Below are 27,235 nucleotides of genomic sequence, written 5' to 3'. Positions count from 1 at the left end.
GTTAGGAAAATAATTTAAAATAAAAAAGGAAAACAATTGCATGAGATATGATCAGCAAAATGCTATGTAATGCAGACGACATAAATTTTGGTCCTAAATTTGTAACATAGTGTACATGGAAATAGTGTAGTATGCCAGTAAAAAATAACTTTGTAGAATATTTCAAATCGGAAACTAATTATTTCATCCTGGTGAGTGATTTTTTAAAATAGTTAGCCATAAAAAATGTATAGATCGAAAATTTTTAAAATCTGTAGCATTTATTTTTAAGATGTATGTAGGCGTACTAATCGAATTTGGGTATCGAAAAAAAATGATGCACTAATCGGGGACGCATTAATCGAGAGATTGTTGTATAAGAGATATAAAAAATCAAGAAATTAATACAGTGATAATTTAGTAATTTTAAAAAAATTATTTGCACTGCATACAGTCTCTCACTAGTCACAAGACACTTGAACAGCACCACTGCTCCGTTTACCAACTACCAGTAGCCTATCTTTCCAGTCTGCCCTTGATGTGTGTATGGGTAGCAGAGCTCTAGATTGGGCTGTTATATCTGTAATGCATGTTTTGCACTGCATGTATTTTGTCCCATTGTATTTTATTTCATATTAAATTATTTCAAAGATTAAGAATTTTAATTGTGCAACTGAATTAGTTCATTAAATAAGTATGTGATTATATACATATATGCATCAACAGGCTATATTAGTAAACTCCCCATTATTTGCATATGAATTATACATAACCATTATCCACAAAAGCTGAAAATTAGACTAATACTTCAATTAGACGAATTTGGGTATCGAAAAAAAATGATGCACTAATCGGGGACGCATTAATCGAGAGATTGTTGTATAAGAGATATAAAAAATCAAGAAATTAATACAGTGATAATTTAGTAATTATCACTGTATTAATTATATATAAAAAAATTATTTGCACTGCATACAGTCTCTCACTAGTCACAAGACACTTGAACAGCACCACTGCTCCGTTTACCAACTACCAGTAGCCTATCTTTCCAGTCTGCCCTTGATGTGTGTATGGGTAGCAGAGCTCTAGATTGGGCTGTTATATCTGTAATGCATGTTTTGCACTGCATGTATTTTGTCCCATTGTATTTTATTTCATATTAAATTATTTCAAAGATTAAGAATTTTAATTGTGCAACTGAATTAGTTCATTAAATAAGTATGTGATTATATACATATATGCATCAACAGGCTATATTAGTAAACTCCCCATTATTTGCATATGAATTATACATAACCATTATCCACAAAAGCTGAAAATTAGACTAATACTTCATTATGCATTCGCTGGTGTTGCTAATGGTACTGGTTTAACAAATAAACAATTTTTTTTTTTCATTTTGTTCAGTTTTGAGTGCATTTCGTATTTTTATAGTTTCCTTGTTATTATTTTAGTATTTAAGCATTATTTGCTGATTTAGTGTTTTTCAATTGTATTCTCATAAACTAGGGTACTTTTGGGGGAAAGCTGTGCTTATCTGAAGAGTATTTAATTACAGAATTAGTTACAAATCTGTAATTAATTTCATAAGTATCTAACTAGTTTGGTAGGATTTTTTTAATTTTTTGGAATAAATTAAGGACAATTAAATAATCAGTGTATTTCCAAGAAAATTATCAGTATACTTTAAAATTTGTCAATCCACGATTTTCAGTTTTGTTTGTACTTTGTACACCTCACTATTATGGCACTAAAGGCTGCATGGAAATATTTAAGGAAATCCAAAGGATAAAACTGTTTGCATATGTAATTTGTGATACCATCATATTAAGCGGCGGTAAAACAGCCAAAACTTTTATAAACAAATAAGATTAATTATCATAAAAAGTTCTATCTAGAAGAAATGGGAAAAGAATCAGAAGCATGAGGAAAGTTGAAAATGACACGTGTTTAATATTCAGGAATAAGCAGCACCACTAAGTATCAATCTAAAGTGCAAAAGCACTACGGAAGCAGCATTAATATATTGATGCATTGGGATATTAACAACTACAGGACTATAGAGATCCATTATTTAACTGGAGAAATGATAGCATCTGCCATTCAATTATATTCTACACATCTTACATTGGATTCCAAAGACAAGAAAAAATTTGTCAATATTACAATATTCTAAAGAGAAAGGATTTCACTAAACCAATCATTCTGGATATATTTCGTAAGGTAAAAACAAAACTTAAAAGATCCCTTAATAAAGGGTTGTTACTGTCCCTAAGAAACCTTCCAATTTCAGGTAATCATGGGGGGATGGGGGGAGGGATATGAATCTAGAAAAATATAAGCTCTTAAAAAGCCAATCTTAAAAGCTTCGCCGTCCAAGATTCTAAAGGAAACATAGCTGGGTCAATGATGCTGGTTTATAGTCACAAATCATGTTACACACACACCACAACTTTCAATAAGTGACTCCATATTTTCCCAGCAGGTTATAAGTATTCAATAGGAATACTATAAAATACTTCAATCATTCTGCTTTGGTAGTTAACAAATTAATGGCAATGCAAGAGCAGCTAAATTTAAAGGCCTATAAATTAATTCAAAAGATATCCATTCAGAGAATTCAAGTTATTACATGCTGGAAAGAAACACAGAACAATGAAAGGTCCCTCACAACATATCCTGCAGATAACAATATTCACCATTAGGTCCATACTGGTGGGATGTTGTCTAAAAAACTACTATGTCCATTTGCAGAAATCACTAATAAAAGGAGTAAAAAAGAGCATATCACTGCTGCTAAATAGATATCATTTGAAATGAAGGAATGGAAGAAATGTCATCCTGTGTAAGCTCAAAAAATTCAGTGTTGACCACAAAAAAAAAAAAAAAAACTGAATCGATATTCAAATTTGTGAATATTGCCTGGACATGATAGCCCATTTCTGTGGTGAAAAAACATGCACACAAAACTCTTCTGATTAAACTGACTTTGAAATATTTAAGTGCATAAGCTTCACTAGTTTAAGGTGAAAGAAAATTTAGTGTTGGTGGTAATTTGTAAACCTACAAAAAAAAAAACAGCCTATGTCCAGAAAATGGGAAAATTCCCATTTTTTTTCTTTTTTTGCATTACAGTTTAAAGGTTTTGTTTTGATTGTAAATGACTGAAAATTTTAATTCTGATTACTTTCTGTAAATATTAATAATGATTACTTTTTCAAAAACAATGCTTCATTTGTTTCTCCTATACACTGTATAAAAAATGAGATAAATTTGAATAAAATACACATTAAGCTGCATTCATTCTAAAATGTATTCTCTATATCAATCAAGTGGCATATTTGACAGTTTAACAGTATCCAATACTCATTCTTAGCAGACTGAACAATACTGGTGGCCTTATAGGCGAGTGGTTAGCATATCTGCTTTCCAGCCAAAAGGTTGCAGGTTCAAATTCCATCATGAGAATGAATGTTCATGATTGTCAGTGAAAATACTAGTGGTGGGTGGTAGATGGCATTGGTGTAGATGATGGTAGTTGTGGTTCGTAGTAGTTGGTCTACTGAGTGGTGGAGACAGACCCAAAGAGTAGGTGCCCTCCCTCAATGAGTCATTGGACTCCCTGGAGATATCACATAATAATAATTAATTATGGTGGTCAGTGATCCACACACACCGTGCATACCAAAGAGTATAGAAGCTGATAAACATGATTAATCTATGTAACAAAAATTCATGATGTTGAAAGTTTATTTTTCACTTGGTCAAAGTATAATAAAATTAGTTTAATCCTTTATCCAAGTGTGAGCAAACAAAGTTTGCACCTGAAAGTATCTTCAGGACTGGGGTAAGGTGGTACAACACCAGGGCAACTCGTTGCAAAGGTGGAGCAAGCTACCAACAATCCTATCTCAGTATCTCCTATAATACAAAACACATCTCCTTGCGGATATGTCTAATGTTATGCATTAAGGGAAGGGCCACTACCCAGACTAGTTTCGACCTTTATTGAGGTCTCTTCAGTGGTAGCCAGGCCCAAGTGGAGATACCAGGCAGAAGCATTAGCAGGTCATCTCTACCTATAGGAGTTGTCAAATGGTGTGCACCCTTTTTTAATAAATTACTCTGGATTTAGAGAAAGATGTTGAAAGTTTATTTTTCACTTGGTTAGAGTATAATAAAATTAGTTTAATCCTTTATCCAAGTGTGAGCAAACAAAGTTTGCTCACACTTGGATAAAGGATTAAACTAATTTTATTAAAAATCCATGATGATTCAAAGACCTGAAATTCTAAGATACTGTGCTACATTTGTCAAGCAACTGGATTTTTTTCTATTGTTCTGGGCATTTTTTTTTTTTCTTTTACATTTCTGCACTTTTCTGGTAGTCTTGCAGATATTATTGTCATGTCTGCTACATACTAACCAAAAAAAGTAGTGGCTTCTTATCACAACCGAGAAAACACTGTCTAACTTGCTATTGTATGACTGTGATGAGAAGTATCAGTGATAATGCTGTGAGCAACAAATGCTGACTGCAGGACATGTGATTCAAATAAACACTTTGCATCCTGCAAGCAAACATAATGGAAAGAGTCATCCATACTTATTACTGGTCCATTTGTACAGGAATGAGACACGAACTGATCCAAACTACTATAACCATATGTTTTAGAGATAAGATGGGGGGGGGGGGGTCCCTGACAGACAGAAATTGGAGAGTAATATATGGTGGAGTGGAATCTAGAAGAATGAGGGTAACCAAGTACCTGAGGGTTCTGTACTAGGGCCATTACTCTTTAATTTGTATATCAATGTATTAACATTAATTGAAAAGAAGAAAGGAAATATTTAAGGGTGGGGAGTGATATACAGTTGCTTTCTGATGATGCAAAACTGGGGAGGGCAATAAAGCTGATATAGATATCCCGCGGGATGATTTAAATAAATTGGCACTTGGGTAAAGGATAATGATTGTCAATTTAATGTTCCATTTAATGTAAGGTTATGCATTTAGGTTTGAAAAGGTTGCATACTGTGCATCACACTGATGGTACTGAACTGCAGGAAAGTCATGAGGCCAGGTACTTATAGATAATGATGGACTATTACAAAGAAGGTCTAAGATATTAGAAGAGAAAGGAACAGCATTATATACATGCTGTACATAGAGGAATCCATGTTTCGTTTTGTTGCTTTTTTTTTGCAATATTATAAAAAATGATGCATAGCCTTGTTGATAATTGTCATTGAACACTTTTTAAAAAACTTATTCTGTTACTGTTCTATTTTTGGTATGATATGCATGCATTTAAAGTGTAATATTTAACTTATCAAAGCCTGAAACTGAACAATGGCCATTTCACCATAAATGCTAAACATCAAATCATGCATGAAACACATCATCAAATTCCTGACATGTACCATTGGGGACATTATATTATGTAGTAACATAATATAATGTCCTTATCAACAGTTTTCCTCCAAATTAATCTGTTATCTGTCAAGACTCCAATATTATCAGATCTTACATTTCTGTCTTCTAAAGAACTTTTTATTGTATCAATCCATCTAGATCTTGGTCTTTCTCTAGGTCTTTTTCCTACCAGCCTGTCAAAGAACATTTGTTTTGCTAATCTTTCCTCTTCCATTCTGTTTAAGAGACCATATCACCTGAGATTAACTCTGCCAACACATTTCTGAATACCAACAATGTCAAGTTCTTTATCCTCATTTTTAATATAATACTGATGCCATATGTTCACTCACCTAATCTTTCTCAGAACTCTCATATCTGTGGTCTCCACTCTTTGGTAAAGTGTTTTATTCCTAACCCAGCTCTCAGATCCATAAGTTACAACTAGTTTGAACACCGAATTGTATATAGCTAATTCAGTCTTTTGATAAATTTCACTCTTATTCCATATAAATTTATTCAGTTGACTCGTACCATACCAGCTTTGCTAATTCTTTTGTCAATTTCTATATTTAATTTGCCATCTTCACTAAAAATTGTCCCTAGGTAGCTGAAATGTTTTACTTCTTATATAGGTTCTCCATTCAGGATGCTGTTGATATTTTCAATGTTTATGCCTATTTTCATTGTTTTTATCTAGATGACCTCAATTTGGCCTGAATCCAGTCACCAAGCTTCCCTCAATAATCCTTCTTAGCCATTTCTCAAGTAAACTTAAATCTTACCAGGAACACCTGCAATTCTCATATTGTTTTATTTCCCATTTTATAGATGAATATTATGAGAGCTCTACTTCAATCATCTGGAATTTGTCCATTTGAATTATGCAGTGCAGTGACTGTAAACTTTTATATCTCCATTAGAGCATTTCTGGTTGAATATCATCTACTCCAGCTGCCTTTCCACCATTTCAGGTTTTTGATGGCCTTTTCTACTTCAAGTATTGATATGTATTCCTGATTGAATGCCTGCCGAGTGCTTTCTACCACTATGCTATCACTGCTTCTTTCATTCAGCAATCTTTCAAAGTAGCTACTTCGTACATCAAGGATATCTTTATCTCCAGTTTTCAAGAGACAGTGAAGGAAAAGAAGAAAGCATACTGAAAGTTCTCAGCAAATAAGTCAGCATGTGCTCTTAGAGAATACAGGGACAAAAGTAAGAAAGTGAAGCAATGTATAAAGCTAGGTAAACAGAAGTCATGGGAAGACTTTGATAACAACATAGAAAATAAATATCAGGAAGATGGCAAAATATTCTGGAGGCTGTTGAAAAGATTAGAAATGGAGGAAAGAGTAATGTAAAACTAATCTGAGATGTATGAAATTCAGGGATTGCAAATTTACTGACTTTTTCAGTTACTGGAAATTTGGTAAATATATAACAGTTCATCAATAATTTCTTCATGTTCAAAAGTTATACTGAAAGACAACACATATTAATAAATAAAAATTTTACTAAAGCATAAAACAAAATACTAGACTAAAGAAAAAATATTAATATTAAATCAAAAAACAAAATCTTTATTTCTAAATAAATAGAAACTTTAAAGAAAACACAAACATAAATAAACTATTTTTTTATTTAATGTTCTTTTTATTAAAATGAATGTATTGAAAGCATAACTTAGTGAGCCTGTGATCCCCTAAATATGGCCTAATTTTTATAAGGCCATATTTAGGGCTGAATTAATTTGAAAACATTTTTATTTTTTTTATTAATTCAGCAATTTAACAAAAAAAAAAGCTCTCTCAGATTCAAAACTTGTTAGTCAACTGGTCATCTGGTAATCAAAGGCTAATTTTAAATATTTTTCTCTTATTTTTTTCTTTCAAAAATATGTCAGTTACTTCCCAACAACTTGCTAGGTCATTTTTTTGTTTGTTTTATTTTTGAGTTAGATCTTCAGAGACCACTTCAGTTTTTTTCTTTATCAATAAATAAAGTTTTTTCTCCTTCCTTGATAACTCAGCTAATGTCAAAGGAACTGATTATGAAGCTGCAGCATCCTCAGATATGGAATCACTAACTTACGTTTCATTCTCTCTTTTTTTGTGTTCCACTAAAATCATGATTATCTTTGTTATTGTTTTGTTGAAGTATCCAGTCATTTTTAATTGAGAATCCAACTCAACCTTACCTTAATTTCAGTTGAATGTACTGTATCATCAGGTTTTCTGTTTTCCCTTGTTCCAATTATTGGAACGAGGGAAAACAAAATTTCCCTCTTATTGGTCCTTCCACCTTGTCCTTGGTCTTCCAATCAGACAATCATATATGGCTTCATCTACATTAGGTGTCTATACAGTATCATTTAACTAAATAATGCTGTTCAATCAGTAAAATTCAAATCACTAAAATAAAACACACACAAAAACTGATTAGTTTTCTCAGTGCTGCTTGGTACAAGATTGTATTACTGGCAAGGTTGGATTTGAGGTTGTTCTAGCCCTTAAGCTATAACTTAAGAGACCCACCTATCTACTAAGGTGAAGCCATTTGTAATGTGACACCCTATGCCACAGCTTGTCTAGTTTACATAAATCTGGTCCTGGTTACTAGCTTCTGTTATGTATGAACTGATATGTGTATGTATGATTGTCAGCACATTAATAAAGAACACCCACCTATGTAATTACACATCTCCTTTGACTCTAAAGGTCAGGATTTAACCTCTATCAAAAAAACATGTGCCACCATTTGCACAGTTTTAAGATCTGTACAGTGTGCCCTTCAACTTGAAAAGACACACGTTTGATCCTTATAGTAACACAAATAATCTGCATATGGGCTTTTTCAGTTGAAGGTGAGTAGCATTGTTTCATCCTACATACTAAAAAATCCCTCTGGAAACACATGCAATTAAGAGACAAAAATACAATGTGAGGAATAATTAGTGTATAGATGGTAAATCATGTGGGTGGTGTAGTGCTCTCTTGCTATAGGTTTTTGGACTCCATAGACGTGTCACATAAACACAATATGAGAAAGCAAGGGCCATTCGTCACACACAGTCAATGCGGGATTAGAACCTTACACCAAGGATATCTGGCAAAGGAAACCATCACTGGGTACTAACTAGGATTATAAACAAATACAAATTAATAGCTAGGTAAATATCCTGTTAACAGACCAAAACAGTTTAGTGGAACTATTTAACTATTTGTTTTCATCTTACAAAGATTCAGATTCAGTTGTGGAAAAGTTATGGTGAAGTATTAATTCCAGATAAACGTTTCTTTCCCTGATGTGAATGCCAATTCATAAAAATACTATCTTGCACACATGTGAACTGTCCTGCACTATGTAATATCCTACACGTGTCACTAACATTTATTTCCACTTCTTTCTTGAAATACATCGCGCTCATTTAAATAAACTGCTATACGCCTCAATCACGTATACTGCTATTACAAGTTATAATTATCATTTTCATAAATCAAAATATATACGTGTAACATTTTATAAATAACTTTATTTAAAATAAACTTTATAAATAACTTTATTAAAAAACTTTTATATCTTACCGGCATTTTTGATAGGTAACCAGCCAGATGTTATCTTTAATAATATACGTCTGAATAAATATTATTGTTCACCCGTAACAAAAAAAAACTGCAATCAGATCAAAAATTAAACAGGAATAATTTCACGATGATCATAAAGCATCGCAGGTTACTAATTTCAAGATACTGAACACGAAAATTATGGAAACCAGAATCACCTGTTATCCATAGTTCTAATATCAGTGCGACATCTACATATGTTTCAGTTATTTTACCGTTAATTCCATTTTTTAACTAAGTAAATTAGAGTTATGAAACCGCAGTTTAAAGTTTCAGCTATTTCAATAAGTGATCATATAACTGATATAATGTAGAATAAAATAATATTAATCTATTAAAATTTTCAAAAGCATTTCTCCCCTAAAGAAATAGATGACGCTATTAGCCCTGTTTCGAAAATGGCAAGCAGCTGATCTCTACCTGTCATCATTGTCGGTTTCAGTTCTTCCCACGGAGTTCGTATTCCTAAACAGAATATATGTTCTGTTTTATGTTGTATGTTCTACGGTCAGTTTTGCTCACTTAGCCACGTTGTCAATAGATTTCTTTGTCCTCACGTTCCACATTCCTTGGCCCAACTAAATATCTAATTCTATCAACCTCCACTTCACACCATTATACAGTACTACAAAACCGCTGCCACTTTTTTCTCCTTGTATCTCAATCCTGAGTAGACATAATTCCCCAGTTATCATCAGCAGCACTCCCCTCTCTCCTTTCCTTTCCTATCTTCAAGAAAAACATCAAGTCCTCCATTTCTATTCCCATCAAGATGTCATTCTCATCCAACGATGTTTCACATATTCCAACAATTTTCAGCCACATAAACTCAATCAATGCAACAAATTTTTTTTTCTCATATTTCTGATACTCCTGGCATTCGTATATAAATATAACAATTCATTTCTTTGTGTATAACCTGTCCTACTCATGATGTCCCCGCCCCATATGTAACTCCATATGCTACTGTCTGATCATATTCTTCCGCAAACAGCCTCCCCAAACCAAAATTTTAGTAGAGAAGTTAACTTTAGGGGACGCAGTATCGGACATTGAACAAAATACAGCATTCAATACAATCTCTAAGTAAATTTTCATTGTGTGATACTGATAGCCCTCATTTTAACACAGTTTTTATACAGAAAAATTACTAATTCCTTTCTGTTTCCCCACAAGGAGTAGGCGAACTCGTTTAGTCTAACTTTATAGAAATCAAATGGGGGAAGGTGTCCACTCATAGTCATCAAAGACAGCCGAGTTTCGGGTTTATGGAACATTTATAAGACCTTAGGTAAAGATTAAGGCGGATCCAGTACCATTATCTCCGACCCTAAACACTACCGCTCAGATTATTATTATCTGAAACAGTATGAAAAGACGATATCTCTGGGGATTAACAAACTCGAGAACGAACTTAGAAATGCTTATAAAAAAAGCTGGACTATATGGTTCAGCTATGGTATACAAACGTGATAAAGATATAAATGCCTTTGAACATGGGGAGGGAAAAAATGGGGAGGGAAAAGAGAAAAATTCTAGAACAAGACCAAATACATTGCATATCTAATTATAATAATAGATTATGTCCTGCGTTATTATGCCTATACACAAATTCTAGGAGCATTAGAAACAAAGGGGTTAAGTTTATTGCTTTATTGAATATCATGTGGCCAAAATTGTTCGCATTAGTGAAACCTGGCTATCACAATCAGATATGGTAAGTGGGATCTAGTGCAACGGGTATGCTATTTTGAGGAATGACAGAAGAGATAGGAGAGGAGGAGGAGGAGGAGTGCTAATAATGATATCAGATGACTTAAGTCCAGTTAGGTTAGAAATACAAGAAAACAATGATGGTAACAATATCCCATGTAGCGATGATTTTGTATCTATTTGGTGTGAAGTGGAGGTTAACAGAATGAAATATATGGTGGGGTATTGCTACAGACCTGGAAGCTCATTTATAGGGGAAGAAGAAATGCATCGCCAATTTAGCCTTATGGGTACCAAGCGAATGATCATTATGGGTGACTTTAATTTTCCAAACATTGATTGGGTAGAAGAGAAATCACATGATCAGAAATTCCTGTTCCTGCAACAATTCAATAGAATTGTTGCGGAATAACTTTCTCAAGGCATGTGAAAGAAGGAACTCGAGGTCAAAGAGTGTTGAATTTGCTCATAGCGTCAGAAGGGATCTCTGTCAATAATATAGATATATTACCACCAATTGGTGACAGTGATCATGCTGTTCTTTCTTGGGAAGTATCTACTTGTATCGAAGCTCCAATTATACCAGGGTACATGCTAAATTACAAAGCTGGAAATTATGATCAACTTAGAAGAATATTATCTTTGGGCCCATGGTATCAGTTACTGAATGGAAAAAATATCAACAATGCATGGAAATTTTTGAAAAAGTGCTTGAATGAGGCGGTATCTGAGTGTATCCATAGTGTTCGAAGAGTAAATAGGTTTGCTGTGAAATGGATGTGCAGCCTTATTAAGCTAGAAATCCACAAGAAGAAGATGATGTGGAAAGAGTATCGTGAAAATAAAAGTGAGAGGAGTTATGAAATATATAAAGATCAGGCCAGAAAAGTAACGAATATTGTGAGAAAAGCTAAAACGGAGTATGAAAAGAAATTGGCCATGCACGCTAAAGGCAATCCAAAAGAATTTTATCGTTATGCCGCAAGCAAACGAAAGAATGAATGTGGAAGAATAACTTTATTGAATGCAGAAGGTACACGAGTGTCGGAAGCTAAGGAGATTGTTCAGTTAACGAGTGCTTACTTTCTAAGATATATCAACCAGATGTATGTAGTATAGTGCACAGTGCTACTGTTATGTTGGACGAAGAGATAGAGGTTCATGAAAATGAGGTTGAAGAGCTTTTGCATAACCTGGATAAGAATTTATCAATAGGGACAAATGGATTATCTGCCCGTTTATCAAAGGAATGTTCAGCTGAATTGGCTAGGCCTTTCACATATTTGTATAACTTGAGTCTCAGCTCAGGAATGATACCGCAGGAATGGAAGGAATGTAATAGTTCCATTCCATAAGGGTGGTGCAAAACTTAATGTGTCTAACTACCGACCTATTAGTATTTCTGGCGTGGTAGTGAAGATTTTAGAGAAGATAGTAAGAACTCGCATACAGAAATGGGTAGACAATCATTCTATACTCTGCAGTGAACAGCATGGGTTTACTAAAGGCGAGTTATGTTTTAGCAATTTACTCATATTTTATAACAATGTTACGGCCTAGTTGGATAAAGGAAATTGATACACTATGATAATGTTGGATTTTTCTAAGGCATTTGATAGTATACCGCACGAGAGGCTGTTGCGTAAACTGGAGAATATGGGATTGGAACATAATCTATTGATTTGGATCAGGGGACGGTTAACAGACAGATATCAAAAGGTGATATACAGTGGGTGTGAATCTGCCAGATTTAAGGTAACTAGTGGTGTAACTCAGGGTTCAGTCCTTGGGCCATTATTGTTCAATCTATACATTAATGATTTCAAGCAGGGTCTATCATCAGATATTCAATTGTTTGCTGATGATGCGAAGATAGGGAGAGCAATTTGGGATGCTACTGATATTCAACAATTACAAAATTATTTGAATAGACTGGAAATCTGGGCAAACAAAAATGGCTTTCAGTTTAATGTTAATAAGTGTAAAGTTATGCACTTTGGCGTGATTAGAGATCCAGCGGCATATTATATTAGCGGGGTTATGCTACAAGAAACTGAAGAAGCAAGGAATCTTGGTGTATTGGTGAATAAGAATATAAAGTTCAAAGGTCACATAGCAAAAGTCAAATATAATTCAGAGGATAATTTCTATGCTGAAGCGAAGCTTGACATGTAAGGATGAGGAAGTAATTTTGCCTCTTTATAAGGCTTTGAGAAGCCCACACTTGGATTACTTGCGCAGATTTGGTCTCCCAGGTTCCAAGGGGATGAAGAAGCTGTGGAAAGGGTGCAAAGAAGAGTTACAAAGATTATATCCGGATTATGGGATTTAGATTATGAGGACAGATTGCGAGTATGTGGATTACAGACTCTGGTTAACTGGAGAAAGAGGGGTGATATGATAGAGGTCTATAAACTTTTGAATGGGTGCTATAGCATTTCAAATGATGAAATTTTTCGTTATGTAGAAGGCGGGGAGAGAAAACGGGGGCATCCATGGAAGTTAAGATTGTTCTCAGTCAAGAAAGGTGTAAGAGCTAGGTTTTCCTCTCAGAGAGCAGTGGGTAAGTGGAATAATTTGCCCTTAGGGGTAGTGAGTACATCTAGTGTAAATGAATTTAAGGGAAGGTATGTTAGCTGAGTTGGGTAATTTACAGCCTCCCTCGATGAGTCCCTGACTCGCTGGAGTTCTCAGATAATAATAATAATAATAATAATAATAATAATAATAATAATAATAATAATAATAATAAAACATATAACTGTTCTCTCTCTCTCTCTGAATGTTTAGCGTTTTGGAATAAAGCATTGTTTCCATTGACGGCAAGTACCCGTACTCTCAAAAAAAAACAAAAATCAAACTGAAATTATTGAAATTACAAGGGATTTCCGAAAAGTAAAGTAACATTTTTTTTTTCTCGAAGATACTTAATAATAGAAAGTAGAAATTATACATCAAGATATAAGTCAACATGCATTACTTCATCCCGAAGTCTCCAAATTTATTGATGCACCTGTCCCAACGATAGATCAGTATATTAATACCAGTACTGAAGAAGTCCATGCCTTCACCCTATAACCAGCATCGCACTGTCTGATGTACTTCCTCATCCGTAGTGAAATACCTTCCGGAAAGGTGTCCTGATGGGACTTAAAGATGCAAGTCTAAAGGCGATAGGTCTGGACTGTAGGCAGGATGTGACAGTTTCCCAACAATTACAGTGCAGCAACCCATGAGTGGTGTGCGCAAAGTGAAGAAGAGAGTAATAGTGCACCAAAATCAAGCCACTTGTCAAGAGGAGTCCTGGTTGTTACGTCGATGTTGACATTTAGTTTGTCCAACGTTGCACAGTAAAGCTATGCCCTAATTATTCCTCCCTCTTCCGGGAAAAATTCTACCAACAGAACGTTTTGGCAATCCCAAAACACTGTGGTCATAATTTTGGGACAGTGAGAACAGTTCTGATATTTTTTTTCTGCACAGCAGATTGTAGAAATTTCCAAGTGATGTAGTCTTGTTTGCTCCGTGGGATAAAGTGATGTCCCCAAGTTTCCTCTTCTGTGTCTCGCTTGCCTAGATATTGTCGCTGTATCGTAATATATTCTCAGGACATACCTCCATGCGTGTTGCCTCATGCTCCTGTGACGTTTGTCACAGGAGCATGAGGGCACAGTGTCACAGTGAATGTGCACAGTGAATGGGCACAGTGTCACAGTGAATGTGCACAGTGAATGGGCACAGTGTCACAGTGAATGTTACTCGGTGAAGCACATTTTGCTTGCAAAAAACGAAAAATTTCATGTACACAGTTTTTGGATCACACTAACACGGTAGCCGTTATCTCGTATCTGGAATTAGCAGTGAGCCGAAGAAGCGCCACTCTGCAATGGCAGTCTTTTTGATGTTATTAATAGGTTATCTGTCCTTATTCTCCTTATTCCTTTCTTCGTTTACCTTGCGGTGTCGAGGATTTCTATTCATTTAACTGCAGCGCCGTATCGCAATGATAAGTATCAGGAACAAGAAGGAAGAATTTTTGGCCTTGATTGGCTCTTCCTGGCCACAGGTTATTGGCATTAGTGAAACATGGCTGACGGAAGATGATATAGTTAGTGGGATAGAATGTGTAGGTTATAGTATGTTTAGGAGGGACAGAGAGAATAAAATTGGGGGAGGGGTGTTATTGATGATAGCTGATGAACTGCAGCCAAGGAGAATTGAAGTGTTGCAGGATAGTGAAAGGAGCTCATTTGAGGCTGTTTGGTGTGAGATTGATACTGGCAGAATAAAATATACAGTTGGGTGCTGCTATAGACCAGGTGATGGAATAGATGGTGGAGATGGTATGCATAAACAAATTGATGAAATGAGTGGAAGGAGGGTAATTATTATGGGGGATTTCAACTATGGTAACATTTATTGGAAGGAGGAGAGGACACATATGAGGAAGGAAATGGATTTTATTCAATTATTAAGGGATAACTATCTGAAACAGCATGTAATTGAAAATACTAGGGGTGTGAGAGTGCTTGACCTGGTAATAGTATCTGAGAATTTGACTGTAATGAATATGACCATGTTGCCACCTATTGGTGAGAGTGATCATAAGGTCTTGACCTGGGAGGTGGCTAAAGGTGTGAAATTTGTGATTAAGACAGGGTATATGTGGAATTACCGTGCTGGCAAGTATGACAAGCTTAGGAGATTGCTTGGATCAGTGCCATGGCATGTACAACTGCAAGGGCTGGACGTCGATAGAGCATGGGAAGTGATCAAAGAGCATTTACAGGAGCTTATGGCTGATTGAATACCTAAGGTCCGAATAGTGAAACAAGGAGGGGTTAAATGGATGAATAACACCATTAAGCTTGAGCTGCAAAAAAAGAAACAACTATGGAGGGAATTTAAAGAAAGGGGTGACCTGCAGGCACACGAACGGTATAAAGTACAGGCCAGAAGGGTAACGAGTGTGGTAAAAACAGCAAAAGCCGATTATGAAAGGAAACTAGCTATACAAGCAAAAGAGAATCCCAAACAGTTCTTTCAATATGCTGCAAGCAAGAAAAAACTGTACATGGCAAAATGATTTTAAGGAATGACGATGGTAAAGAGTTCACTGAACCAGTCGATATAGTGGAGTTACTGAGCGCGCACTTTGCAAAAGTATATCATCCAGGTGGTGACGTTGAAAAAATGAAGGAACCATTAGTTTATATGGGAATTGTGATGAATGAAGTGGAGGTGAATAGTCTATTACAGAACCTTAATGTGAATACATCTGTGGGATTGGATGGTATACCGGCACGGGTCTTGCATGAAGCGGCTAATGAATTATCAGTGCCCTTGACCATGTTGTTTAATCTGAGTCTCAGGTCTGGCTTAGTCCCGAAGGCGTGGAAAGAGGGGAAAATAGTTTCACTGCATAAAGGAGGATCCAAGACTATGGTTGCAAATTACCGACCGATCAGCATATCAGGAGTCGTTGTCAAGGTCTTGGAGAAAGTAGTCAAGGGAAAAATACAGGAATGGATTGTTGAAAATGAGATACTGTACAGAGGACAGCATGGCTTTGTGAAGGGTAGATCATGCCTCAGTAACTTGCTCAAGTTTTATAACAAGGTGACGGCTGAACTGGATAAGGGAAATGGGTTTACAGTGATACTGCTGGAACTGGCAAAGGCGTTTGACAGGATACCACATGGAATTCTAATCCGTAAACTACAACATATGGGAATGGATATAGGGTTGGTGAGATGGATAGCTGGGTGGTTGATGGAGAGATATCAAAGAGTAGTTTATTCAGGAGTAGAGTCCAAAAAAACGGCCTGTGACTAGTGGTGTGCCACAGGGTTCTGTTCTTGGACCACTGCTGTTTAATCATTTCATTAACGATATAGGGAAGGGTCTAAGTGGGACAGTTCATTTGTTCGCTGATGATGCAAAGTTGGGTAGGGCGATAGTGAATGCAGAAGATGTCAAAGTCTTGCAAGATGACTTAGATAGATTGGAGTTCTGGACTAAGGAGAATGGATGTCAATTTAATGTGACAAAATGTAAGGTTATGCATTTCGGAGTGAAAAGATTAGCAGCAGTATACCACATTGGTGGAACTGTACTCCAAGAGATTGATGAGGCCAGGGACTTGGGAGTGTTGGTGGATAGGGAGATGAAGTTTAGGGGGCACATTGCGAAAGTAGCTAAATCAGCTCATCAACTCACTTGGTTGTTGAAAAATACCTTGACGAGCAGAGAAAAACAAGTTATTGTACCTCTGTACCGAGCCCTGATAAGACCTCATCTCGACTACTGTGCCCAGATTTGGTCACCTCGGTTCCTTCTTGATGGGGAGGAGGTTGAGAGGATCCAGAGGCTAGTGACTAAGATGATAGCAGGCCTATGGAATGAACCATATGAGAACAGGTTGAAGATTTGTGGGTTGCAGAAACTAGTTGATAGGCGGAAGAGGGGAGACATGATTGAGACATTCAAATTGCTAAAAGGATTCTATAGGATTAATTCAGATGATATTTTTGAGATCAGGACTGGTGGTGGGAGAACTAGGGGACACCCATGGAAGCTGGGCAAGAGCGTGGTTAGCAGGGGTGTTAGAGCTGGGTTCTTGACTTTTAGAGTGGTAAATGAGTGGAATAAGCTGCCAGAGTCTGTTGTGGGTGCTATGACATTGAGCGAGTTCAAGGCAAGGTATGATAGATACTGTGAGAATGTTGAACAGCTGCGTGAACATGATGTTTAGGGCCTCCCTCGATGAGTCTAAGGACTCCTGGAGTAGCCCGTGGTAATAATAATAATAATAATAATAATAAGGTGGTCAGCCCCATGCCCCTCTATGTCTGTAGATGCGTGTGTTCAAGGGCCGGTGTGCCTGTTCTGGGGAACGAAAAAACCCGAGTTTCAGGGTGAAAAAAAACAAAAAAACTACTGTATGCCCACAAATGCGAGACCCTTCGACACTTCTGCGCATATCTGAAGAAGGAGAATCCATTCCGATAATAGGGTAATAATCCGTCTTGTGGGGTGGGTTGTTTATTATTACCCTTCAGAAACTTAACTTTTCTTTTATGAAAATTGTGATTTTAAAAGTTGTAACTGTTTTGCTTTTATAACAGATGAAATATTTTACCTATAAAGCACGTGATTTTGCGTGTTGGTGACCAATTTGTACATCCTTTATTTCTTTCTCTCCTTCAGCATGAAATGGCTATTCTCGGCAATATGCCAGTCCCGGGTCTATGAACTGTGGGTGTAGAAGACCTCCGTATGAGACCCGCTAACTCACCTTTAGGCGAAAGAGACCAGATAAAGGTTCCTCACCTCACTTACTGGAATCGAACCCAGGTCTTTCCGACCGAAGGGATTCTTCTACACTGGCTGAGCTACGGAGGCTCTAGGGATCATCTGCAGTAGTGACCTATGGAAATTTTAACAAAGGGCTCGCATCGTTGAGCAAAAAAAATCCATATTTCACATAAAAACGTTTTATTAATACAGCTTGTGTACAAATGCCAATTAAAAATTATGAGGGGACCATCAACCTGTAAAGCTTATCATTTTTGAACAAATATTTCATGATCTAAACATGAAATATTTGCACACAATCATCGTGTTAATTTATCTTACATAAGAAAAACATTTTTTAACTATCGAAATATAATAAGAATAAAATCTTTGATAATTGCACATATGAAATAGTCCGCATTTTTTATTAACAAACTAAATTTCTTTTGTTTGCGACAGAAGTTTTTATGACAAACAATCTATAAATAATATTATCTAAACACAATAATATTGAAGCACGTTATATTTCTCTTTTGTTTTTATACTTCAAAGTGTTAATCAACGATACCTATCAAGGGGCATTATTTTATAGTCCTAATTATTTATATGCAATTATCAAAAGTGAATTCTTATTTGTAAAATGGTAGTAACAGTAACTATAATATTTTATATAATAAAATCACTTTGTTAGGTTAGCGTATGCGTTTTTCGCTTAATATATTTCAAAAAATTATGTTTTTTTTAATTTTTTTTGAAAAAATAAAAAAGTAAACAAGAAGAACAAGGGGCTCGCAGATTTGAGAAATATTTAACAAAGGGTTCCGGCGAGCCCCTTATAGCTCACCATTGGTTATCTGCCCACCGTATATTATCTCATTTCCTTTCTCCATCATTAACAGAGAGGGGGGGGGGATATGTTATCTTACTTTTCGGAAGCGCCTCGTATATTTCCAACTATTTTTCCTGTTTTATTAATACTTAGTGATTTATATAGTGCCTATATAGCCTTTGTAAACGTAAACATTTCTATATAGAGAAATCTTAAACCGCCAGAAAGATGTCAGCTATAGGTATGATTTCAGCAGCCAACTAGAGGAACTTTTCAAAGTTTTTTTTATTATTATTTATTTATTTGTATTTATTTTATTTTTTTTTTTATTTATTTTTTTTTTTTTGTCGATACCCGAGTTACTCAACTTTTGGCACAACAAGTGGCTGTCTTCTTACTGCAAAAAGTTGATTTTTAAAAGCGCAAATTCGACTATGAACTGCCACAAATAATTGAATTTAAAGAACATTATCAGTAATGTTCCTTAAATTCAATAAATTCAATATAAATATCACTATTCAATAAAGATTTGAAGGAAATAACTCGTCAGGTTTGATATTATCATCATATGTAATGGACTTCCAATGCAAGTTCTGAAGGACTTATTCCAGGAACCAGAAACTTAATAGGTGCATCACTTACAGAACTGAAAGAGAAGTATCGATGAAGGACTGATGACTGTCAGATTTCTGTGAGGAATCTTTCCTATTATCTGTGCAGTGGTGCTTTTATGGATTAAGAGGAGAGGTAGAAGAAAAGATAAACCTATTCTTTCCCTTACCTTCAAAATCATTATCACATATGAGCTCAGCTAGTGGCTGAGCTCTGGTGTGAACGGCTAAGAGGAGAGACTGACTGCTGACTAATTTCAATAGCTAATTAACGCTATATCAGACGTCGCTACTCGGAAGGAAGAGCGGCATCTTCATTTCGAATGTAATCGCCGACTGAATGAGCTTTTTCTAGCCCTTTCTTCGATCGGTTCCCGAGTTAGTCGCCTTCTGCCGTAGTCAAGTGTGTATTTCATCCTGCAAACTCGACCGTAGAACGCACACTATTTCAGACAACAAATATATTATGTTAGGGTCATAACAGCATCACTGAACAGATAATAGGAAAGATTCCTCACAGAAATCGATCATGAGATGGCAGCACTGTCTGCCGTTTCTTCACTAGACTGGGTTTATCATCCATGATAGTCATGGGCTAGTTTTCTCTGATTGGCTACTTGTGGAAACCAAACTGCCCATTCAGTCTGCGAAGGTTAGATAAGACTAAACGTCTTCGAGTAATCCCTATAAAAGGAGATAGATAATATATATTGCGGTAGAGATCGAATACCCCCCCTTGATCTCCAAACGTTAGATAGCGCGAAAACAACCTGATTCTCTTACTCGTATTGAGGGGAAAAAATAGCGTTAGCGTATTTATAATCGCTCTACCTACTCCATTCGTGGAACAGAAGAGGTTGGATGATTATGTTATTTATAGGTACTGGTTACTACTGCGATATACTCTTTTACAATTTCATTCAAACGGGGTTTGGCTGGGTTTGGTTTATAGTTTATTTGGCACAAAAACTACAAAAGTCATACTGTGCCATACTAAAGGTTACAACATTAGCATTTACAGAAAATTGTAAACAATATGCCTGTACAAGAATCTAGTTTCACAAAGCAAAGCAACATCTCTAGGTAAACAGAACTGCTGCAGAGGGCACAGCAACACAGAAGGTCAGAGGTTATTACAGTAGTGCAAAAATAGTTAACAATATAAGTTAATACATAATATATGAAACACTAAGTCAGGGAATGCAGTATCTACATATATGTAAAATTATAATAGATGCCTTTGTAGCAGTACAAAAATAGGCAAAAAGGGATTATTATACAAAATCCATGGATGAAAATTAAATTTAGCAATGCAGTATAAACAGAATTTAACAATACATATAAACAGAATTTAACAATACATATAAACAGAATTTCTAGAAAGTACACAAGTAGGTAAGATGTCCTACAGCACTACATGATTATTCAAAAAATAAAGTAGTAAATAAGATGCATACACAAAATGTATGTTGAGTGATGCAGTTTCTACATATAAACAAAATTACTGCAGAGATTTAAGCAATACATAAATAGATAACTGTAGGTTATCATATGTATATACAAAACAAGTCAAGGAAAGCAGTGTGTCTACATCTAGTAAGATTACAACAAACATTATTATACTAATACTTAAAGAGTCAGAAAGGAATTATTATACAGCATTCATGCATAAAATTTTAAGTTTAGCATTATGGTATTTACATATTAACAAAATTACAGCAGGGTGATACAAATATACAAGATCAAGGCCTATGGTAATACATAATTGGTCAGATTTAACCTAATGAATAATACGCATGTATAAAAGTTAAGTTACGCAAAAAGTATTTACATATAAACAAATTTATGGTCAAATGTGTTTGTACAAATTAATTCTTTCTAAAATATTAAAAGCATCATGCAATTTGTCTGAGTCTGCTAGCATTTTCCTGAGTGTATATGGGTTGGTTAGATAGGTGAAAATTTCATTCCCCTCTCGTGTAAATTTTTGACAATCTATCAGAATATGATGAATAGTGAGATGTGTGTTGCATTTTTCACATATGGGAGGGTCATCAGCTCTCAGTAAATGAGAATGGGTAAGGTGACTGTGACCTATGTGGAGCCTAGCAAGGACAACCTCCTCCCTTCTCTTTGTACATTGACTAGAATGCCAGTGTTTAATTTCAGGTTTAATGTTATATAATTTGTTTGTTCATGCTTCTTGCCATGTTAACTCCAACTGAACAATTAGCTTTGATCATATAAGTGGTCTGTAGCCTATATATGAAACTGTCAAACAGTATGTGGAGAAGTTATGAGCTGATTTAGCAGCTGCAGCTGCAGCCTCATTTCCTTTGAATCCGATGTGGCTGGGAATCCAGCAGAACTGAACATCCAAATTAAGGATTTTCATTTTGTGAAGCACGTGTAGCACTTCATAAAGTACTGGGTGTGGATTATACATAGGAGAGGAGATGGCCTGTAAAGAGCTCAACGAGACTCTATAAATTATACACTTTTGGTAGCAGTTTTCCTTTATATGCACAAGTGCAAGCTGAATGGCCTGTAACTCTGCTGTATAATTATTGCAGTGTGGTGGGATCTGATTTGAGATAATAATGTTAGGAAATACAGCAGCACAGCCAACAGAGGTGTTAGTTCTTGAACCATCAGTATAGATGGGTAAGAAATCGGCTATTGCTGCTCTGTCTGCATAAAACAATTGCAGGTAAATGGATGATGGGATATAAGATTTCTGTAGCTGACAAAGTGACAGATTGCAGCTGGTGTGAAAACCTGCCATAGAGGAATGCTATTATGTTTAGTGTAGCTAATGTTGTCAACATTTATATTAACAGCTTGCACAGTTTCTTTAATACGTATACCAAAAGGATGTATAGCAGTTTGATGTGTGTGTTTTTTAGGGCATAATTAAGAGACAACTGTTTCCGTCGAAGTGATAGAGCCGGTTCATTTGCTTCAACATAGAGACTTTGAGTGGGTGAGGTGCGAAAGGCACCAGTAGCTATCCGTATACCCTAATGATGGATGGAATCCAACCATCGTAGGTTACTCTGTCTTGCCGAACCATAGACTTGGGACCCATAATCCAGCTTTGAACATATAAGTGCACGATGAAGACTGAACAATGAAGCTCGATCAGCACCCCACTGAGCAGAGGATAGAGTGCGAAGGAGGTTCAAAGTTCTTTTGCACTTCTCTCTTAGCTGACGAATATGTGCTAGAAATGTGAGTTTTCTGTCAAAGATGAGTCCCAAGAACTTGGTTTCTGTAGTTACTGGAATAACAGTATGTCCTATTCTTAGTTCAGGATCTGGGTGATGAGTGTGTTTTCCTCAGAAGTGTACACAGACACTTTTTTCTGTCGAAAACCTAAATCCATTATTAAGAGTCCACAGAGAGACATGATCAATTGCTTGCTGAAGTTGCCTTTCAATTACCCTCATGTTATGTGAGTAACAGCAAATTGTAAAGTCAACAACATATAGAGCATTGTCTACAGTGGGAGGAAGCTATTCAATAATTGAGTTACATTTAATTGCAAAAAGGGTTACACTTAAGACAGAACCTTGGGGAACACCTTGTTCTTTATGATATGGTCGAGATAGAGTAATTCCCACTCTGACTTGGAAAGTTCGCGTGGACAGAAAGTTTTCAATAAATATAGGGAAGTGTCCTTTGAGACATAGGTTACAGAGTTCTTTTAATATGCCATATCTACAGGCTGAGTCATGAGCTTTTTCGATGTCAAAAAAAAAACTGAGGCAAGATGTTCTCGATTCAGAAATGCATCTCATATACAAGTTTCTAACCGAACTAAATGATCTAAAGTTGATCGTGTCTACGGAAACCACATTCTTAAATACCAGAGAAATCTGGCATTAACGATTTTCTCTAGTATCTTACAAAGACAGCTGGTCAGAGAAATGGGTCGATAATATTTACTTGTGTTGGATCTTTTCCTGGTTTTGGGATAGCAATGACAATTGACTTATGCCAAGAATTTGGAAACTCTTCCTCTGCAAGTATTCTATTATATAATAAGAGAAGAAGATCCATAGAAGATGATGGCAGATGTTTTATCATTTCATAATGGATGTCATCAGATCCTACTGCACTAGGGTGAGATGAGATTGTAGGAGAGCTCGTTTAGTTCCTCCTTGACAAATCGCTGATTATATGGCCGAAGAATGTTGGTAGAAAAATTAAGCCTTTGTTCCTCTTGTTTCTCTTTCAGTATTAAAAATTCCGGAGAATATGAAGCTGTTGGTGAGATTTTAGCAAAAGTTTCTCCCAAAGTATCTGCAATAGCTTTGGGACCAGCAAGAACATCTCCATTATAGTTTAAGGTGGACAAACAATGTGTACTATATCTGCCTTTCATTTTCCGGATTTTATCCCATACAATTTTTGGACTGGTCATTTGAATAATTGATGTAGTAAATTGGATCCATGATTGTTTTTGACTCTGACGTCTTACATAACGTGCTTCGGCTCGAGCACCCTTGAAAGTTATTAAATTTGATGTGGTGGGCTATCTATAAAATATGCTCCATGCTCTGTGTTGATCTTTTTTGGCTGCCTGATATTCTAGGTTCCACCAAGGCTTTGGATGGACTGAGAATCCACATGTTGTTTTTGGAATGGAGGTTGTTGCTGCCTGGACAATGCATTCTGTTATATATTTTACAGCTTCATTGATAGGTGTTTGACTGATGGCATCAGCATTAAATTTTGCAAGATGAGAGAATTCCAGTCAGCCTGGTCCATTTTCCATATAATCTGTGTGGGTGAACATGGTTCCTGTGAAGAAATTGTACAAAGGACAGGAAAGTGATCACTTTCTTATATGTTCTCTTCAACGTCCCACATGAGCAGTGGAAGAAGAAGGGAACAGATTGTAAAATCAATTGCAGAATATGAGCGGGTAGGCATATTGAAGAAAGTATTGAGTCTATTATTTAGAAGGGAAAGGTTATTATTATCAAGAATTTTTTCAATGATTCGATCTCGTCTATTAGTGTTAGCACTACCCCATAGAGTATTGTGACCGTTAAAGTCACCCATCAAAAGTATGGGTTGAGGCAGTTGCAAGATAAGGTTATCAAGATCAATTTCATTTAAATCAGCATTTGGTGGTAAACAAATTGAATATACTGTAATAAGAAATTCCACAGAGAAGCGAATCGCTACTGCTTCCAGAGAAGTATTAATTTGGATCTGATGGAAAGGAATATGAGTTCCCACTAGATAGCTATTCCTCGATGAGCAGGACCATCACCAGTTCTATCCCTACGTACAACAGTGAAATTGCTAAAGGTACGGTCCTCATTGGGTCTTAAGTAAGTTTCTTGTAGATAGAAACAGAAAGGTTTGTGTTTCTGCAACAACGTCTTGATGTCGTCAATATTCTGGCGGATCCCACGACAAATCCATTGTAAACATTTTCCTATTGTTTTGATTTTATTGACTTGTCTTATTTTTTCGAGAGATTGAGGGCTTACCTTTTTCAGATTTATATTTATCCACTGTTTTAGGAAAGCATGGACGCCAGTGTCCATCTCTTCCTCTGGTAGAGTGTTCAAAACATCAAATGTGTTAGGGTCAGTCGGTAAGTTTAGTTTACATTCAGTGGGTATCGAGGTATCCATTTTTTCTGTGCGAGTGTCTGGTGGTTTATCTTTGCGTGAAGTCTCCAAACTTTTTTTGACAGGTGAGTTTTCATCCAATTGGACCATTTTTGAAGTTGTCTCTGGAGTAAGGCCATTGGTCTTGTGATTAATGCGCTCAACAGAGAAGCACTTGCGATCGTAAAGTTCAGGTATGGTGAAATTATCTAATGGCAAAATAGACATGTTTGAGTTGCTTTTGGCACTTTTTTAATTACTTTTTCAGCATAAGAGGATCGTAGAACAGGTGTAATAGTGGCCACCTTTCTTTTTGCATCCAGATATGTTATGTTTTGTTCTGTTTTAATTTTTTGTATCTCTTTTTCATCTTTCCATTTCTGACATGAACATGCACGAGAGTATGCTGGATGATCTCCTTGACAGTTGACACATTTAGCCTTTTTTTCACAGCAATATTTATTATCATGTTTTTTACTATCACATCCGGCACAGGTAGTATAACGACGACAGGCAGTTTGGGCATATCCAAATTTTTGACATTTAAAGCATCTCAGCGGATTAGGAATGTACATTTTAACAGGACAACTGAGATACCCTGCTTTTACAGATGTTGGAGACCTAGTATGAGTATCAAAAGTAAGGGTGATGTTCTTGGTTGAGACTAGGCGACCATCCCTGTGAATCAGGATGCGCCTCACACCCGTCACTCCTTGATCTTTAAGCTCTGAACATATCTTCTTATCAGGAACATCAAGGGGATCCCATTCTGATATCACTCCTCTACTGGAATTGAGTGTTCTGTGAGGTGTTACTGCATTGCATGTTGTATTGCATGTTGCTCTCAGTAGTTTCTCGGAATGTTGTTCGCACATTGTTTCCACAAGGATATCACCAGAACGCAATTTCTTGACAGTTTTGGGAGGTCCTACCAGTCCTAAACCTTTTTGAATAAAGAAGGGTGACATTTTCCCAATTGGTTTTTCACCAGTTGCATGAATGATTAAAAGGTTGGTACATTTATGTTAGTATTCGATATCTTTTGTTTCTTACTTTTGTTTCCATATGCTGTGTCCATATTATCAGTATTTGGTTGGGACTTTGTTAGGGTCCTTGAAACATTTGAGGATGAAGAATTCATCTTTAAGGAATTTTTAATTCGGCGCCAGAGCTCCCCACCCACCACGGAGCCACACATGGAGGCCCACTACCCGGCAAGTAAAGACTGCACTCAGGAGTGGAAAGCCAGGGCTACCCTGGATGCTATACCGGCACTGCAGCAGGTCTAGGATCTCGACCCCGGACCATGTGGTAAGAGACTTACTGCAACACCTTTCCGGATGTCCACGGCAAACATGGCGGCAGGGCGTTGGATCCCAGTGATGGTGGTCTGGAAAAAGGATAGTGAAAAAGACTCAGGAGAAGTAGAGCAAATAATACGGGAAGAAAAGCAAAGAAAAAGAGGAAGAATGAAAAGGGCCAATACCATCACTGGGAGGTCCCCTCCACCATGGACAGGTGCCCCACATGGAGGGGTTCAAACCGGGAAACTCCCTATAATAGTCGCAAGAAACAGGAAGGATCGGGTAGATAGTATATGATAAAGTCCCATCTAGGATTGAAGATATCGTTTTCAGCATATTCCAGTTTTCTGCAGGTTGCTGTAGATTTTCTTCAGGATAGTGCAGTTTTTCCTTCAAAATATTCCAGTTTTTTTACCTTAAAAATAGCCAATGCGTTCAGTGAATGCTCACAGTTTTTAATCATAACATCCTCGTGCACATTATGAAACAAATCTAATCATCTAAATATAGTTTGAAGAAACATCGTGTAATAAGAAAATGGTCATCAAACTGGAGTTAAATTAATTGGTCACTTGGTGAGTGTTCTCACAATTTCAATCTCTCCCGCTGTGAACACACCTTTCTTGAATGTCAGGTACACAAATGTACAGATTGCTAAATGTTATCTGTTCTATTCTATCTTAAGTTGCATAGATTATATGATCAAGAAAGTATTGGTATAGTTTACTTTTCAATAATAAGAGTTAGAAATCTTCTATCCTCTTTACTTTAATACGACGACCAATCCATATACCGTGGCTTAAAGAACTGATCTAGTCCACGGTTCGCATT

General features: G+C 36.2%; 1 protein-coding gene across 1 annotated transcript in view; it reads right to left on the bottom strand.

Moving 5' to 3' along the window:
- The window catches only part of LOC150096561 (transmembrane protein 208), an 89,904-nt gene extending 80,822 nt beyond the window's left edge, over positions 1-9,082 (bottom strand). Inside the window, exon 1 of the mRNA XM_090408470.1 lies at positions 8,983-9,082. Within this exon, the coding sequence (XP_090264596.1) occupies positions 8,983-8,988 (6 nt within the window). The 5' untranslated portion in view covers positions 8,989-9,082. The remainder of the gene's footprint in view (positions 1-8,982) is intronic.
- Between the last annotated feature and the right edge of the window lie 18,153 nt (positions 9,083-27,235).

The sequence above is a fragment of the Typopeltis vanoorti genome, chromosome 18 (assembly GCF_054136105.1).
Source record: "Typopeltis vanoorti isolate ZY-2024b chromosome 18, IOZ_Tvanoo_1.0, whole genome shotgun sequence".
NCBI classification, from domain to species: domain Eukaryota; kingdom Metazoa; phylum Arthropoda; class Arachnida; order Uropygi; family Thelyphonidae; genus Typopeltis; species Typopeltis vanoorti.
The sequence above is the reverse complement of the archived record's forward strand: the minus strand, read 5'-3'. Positions and strand labels throughout refer to the sequence as shown.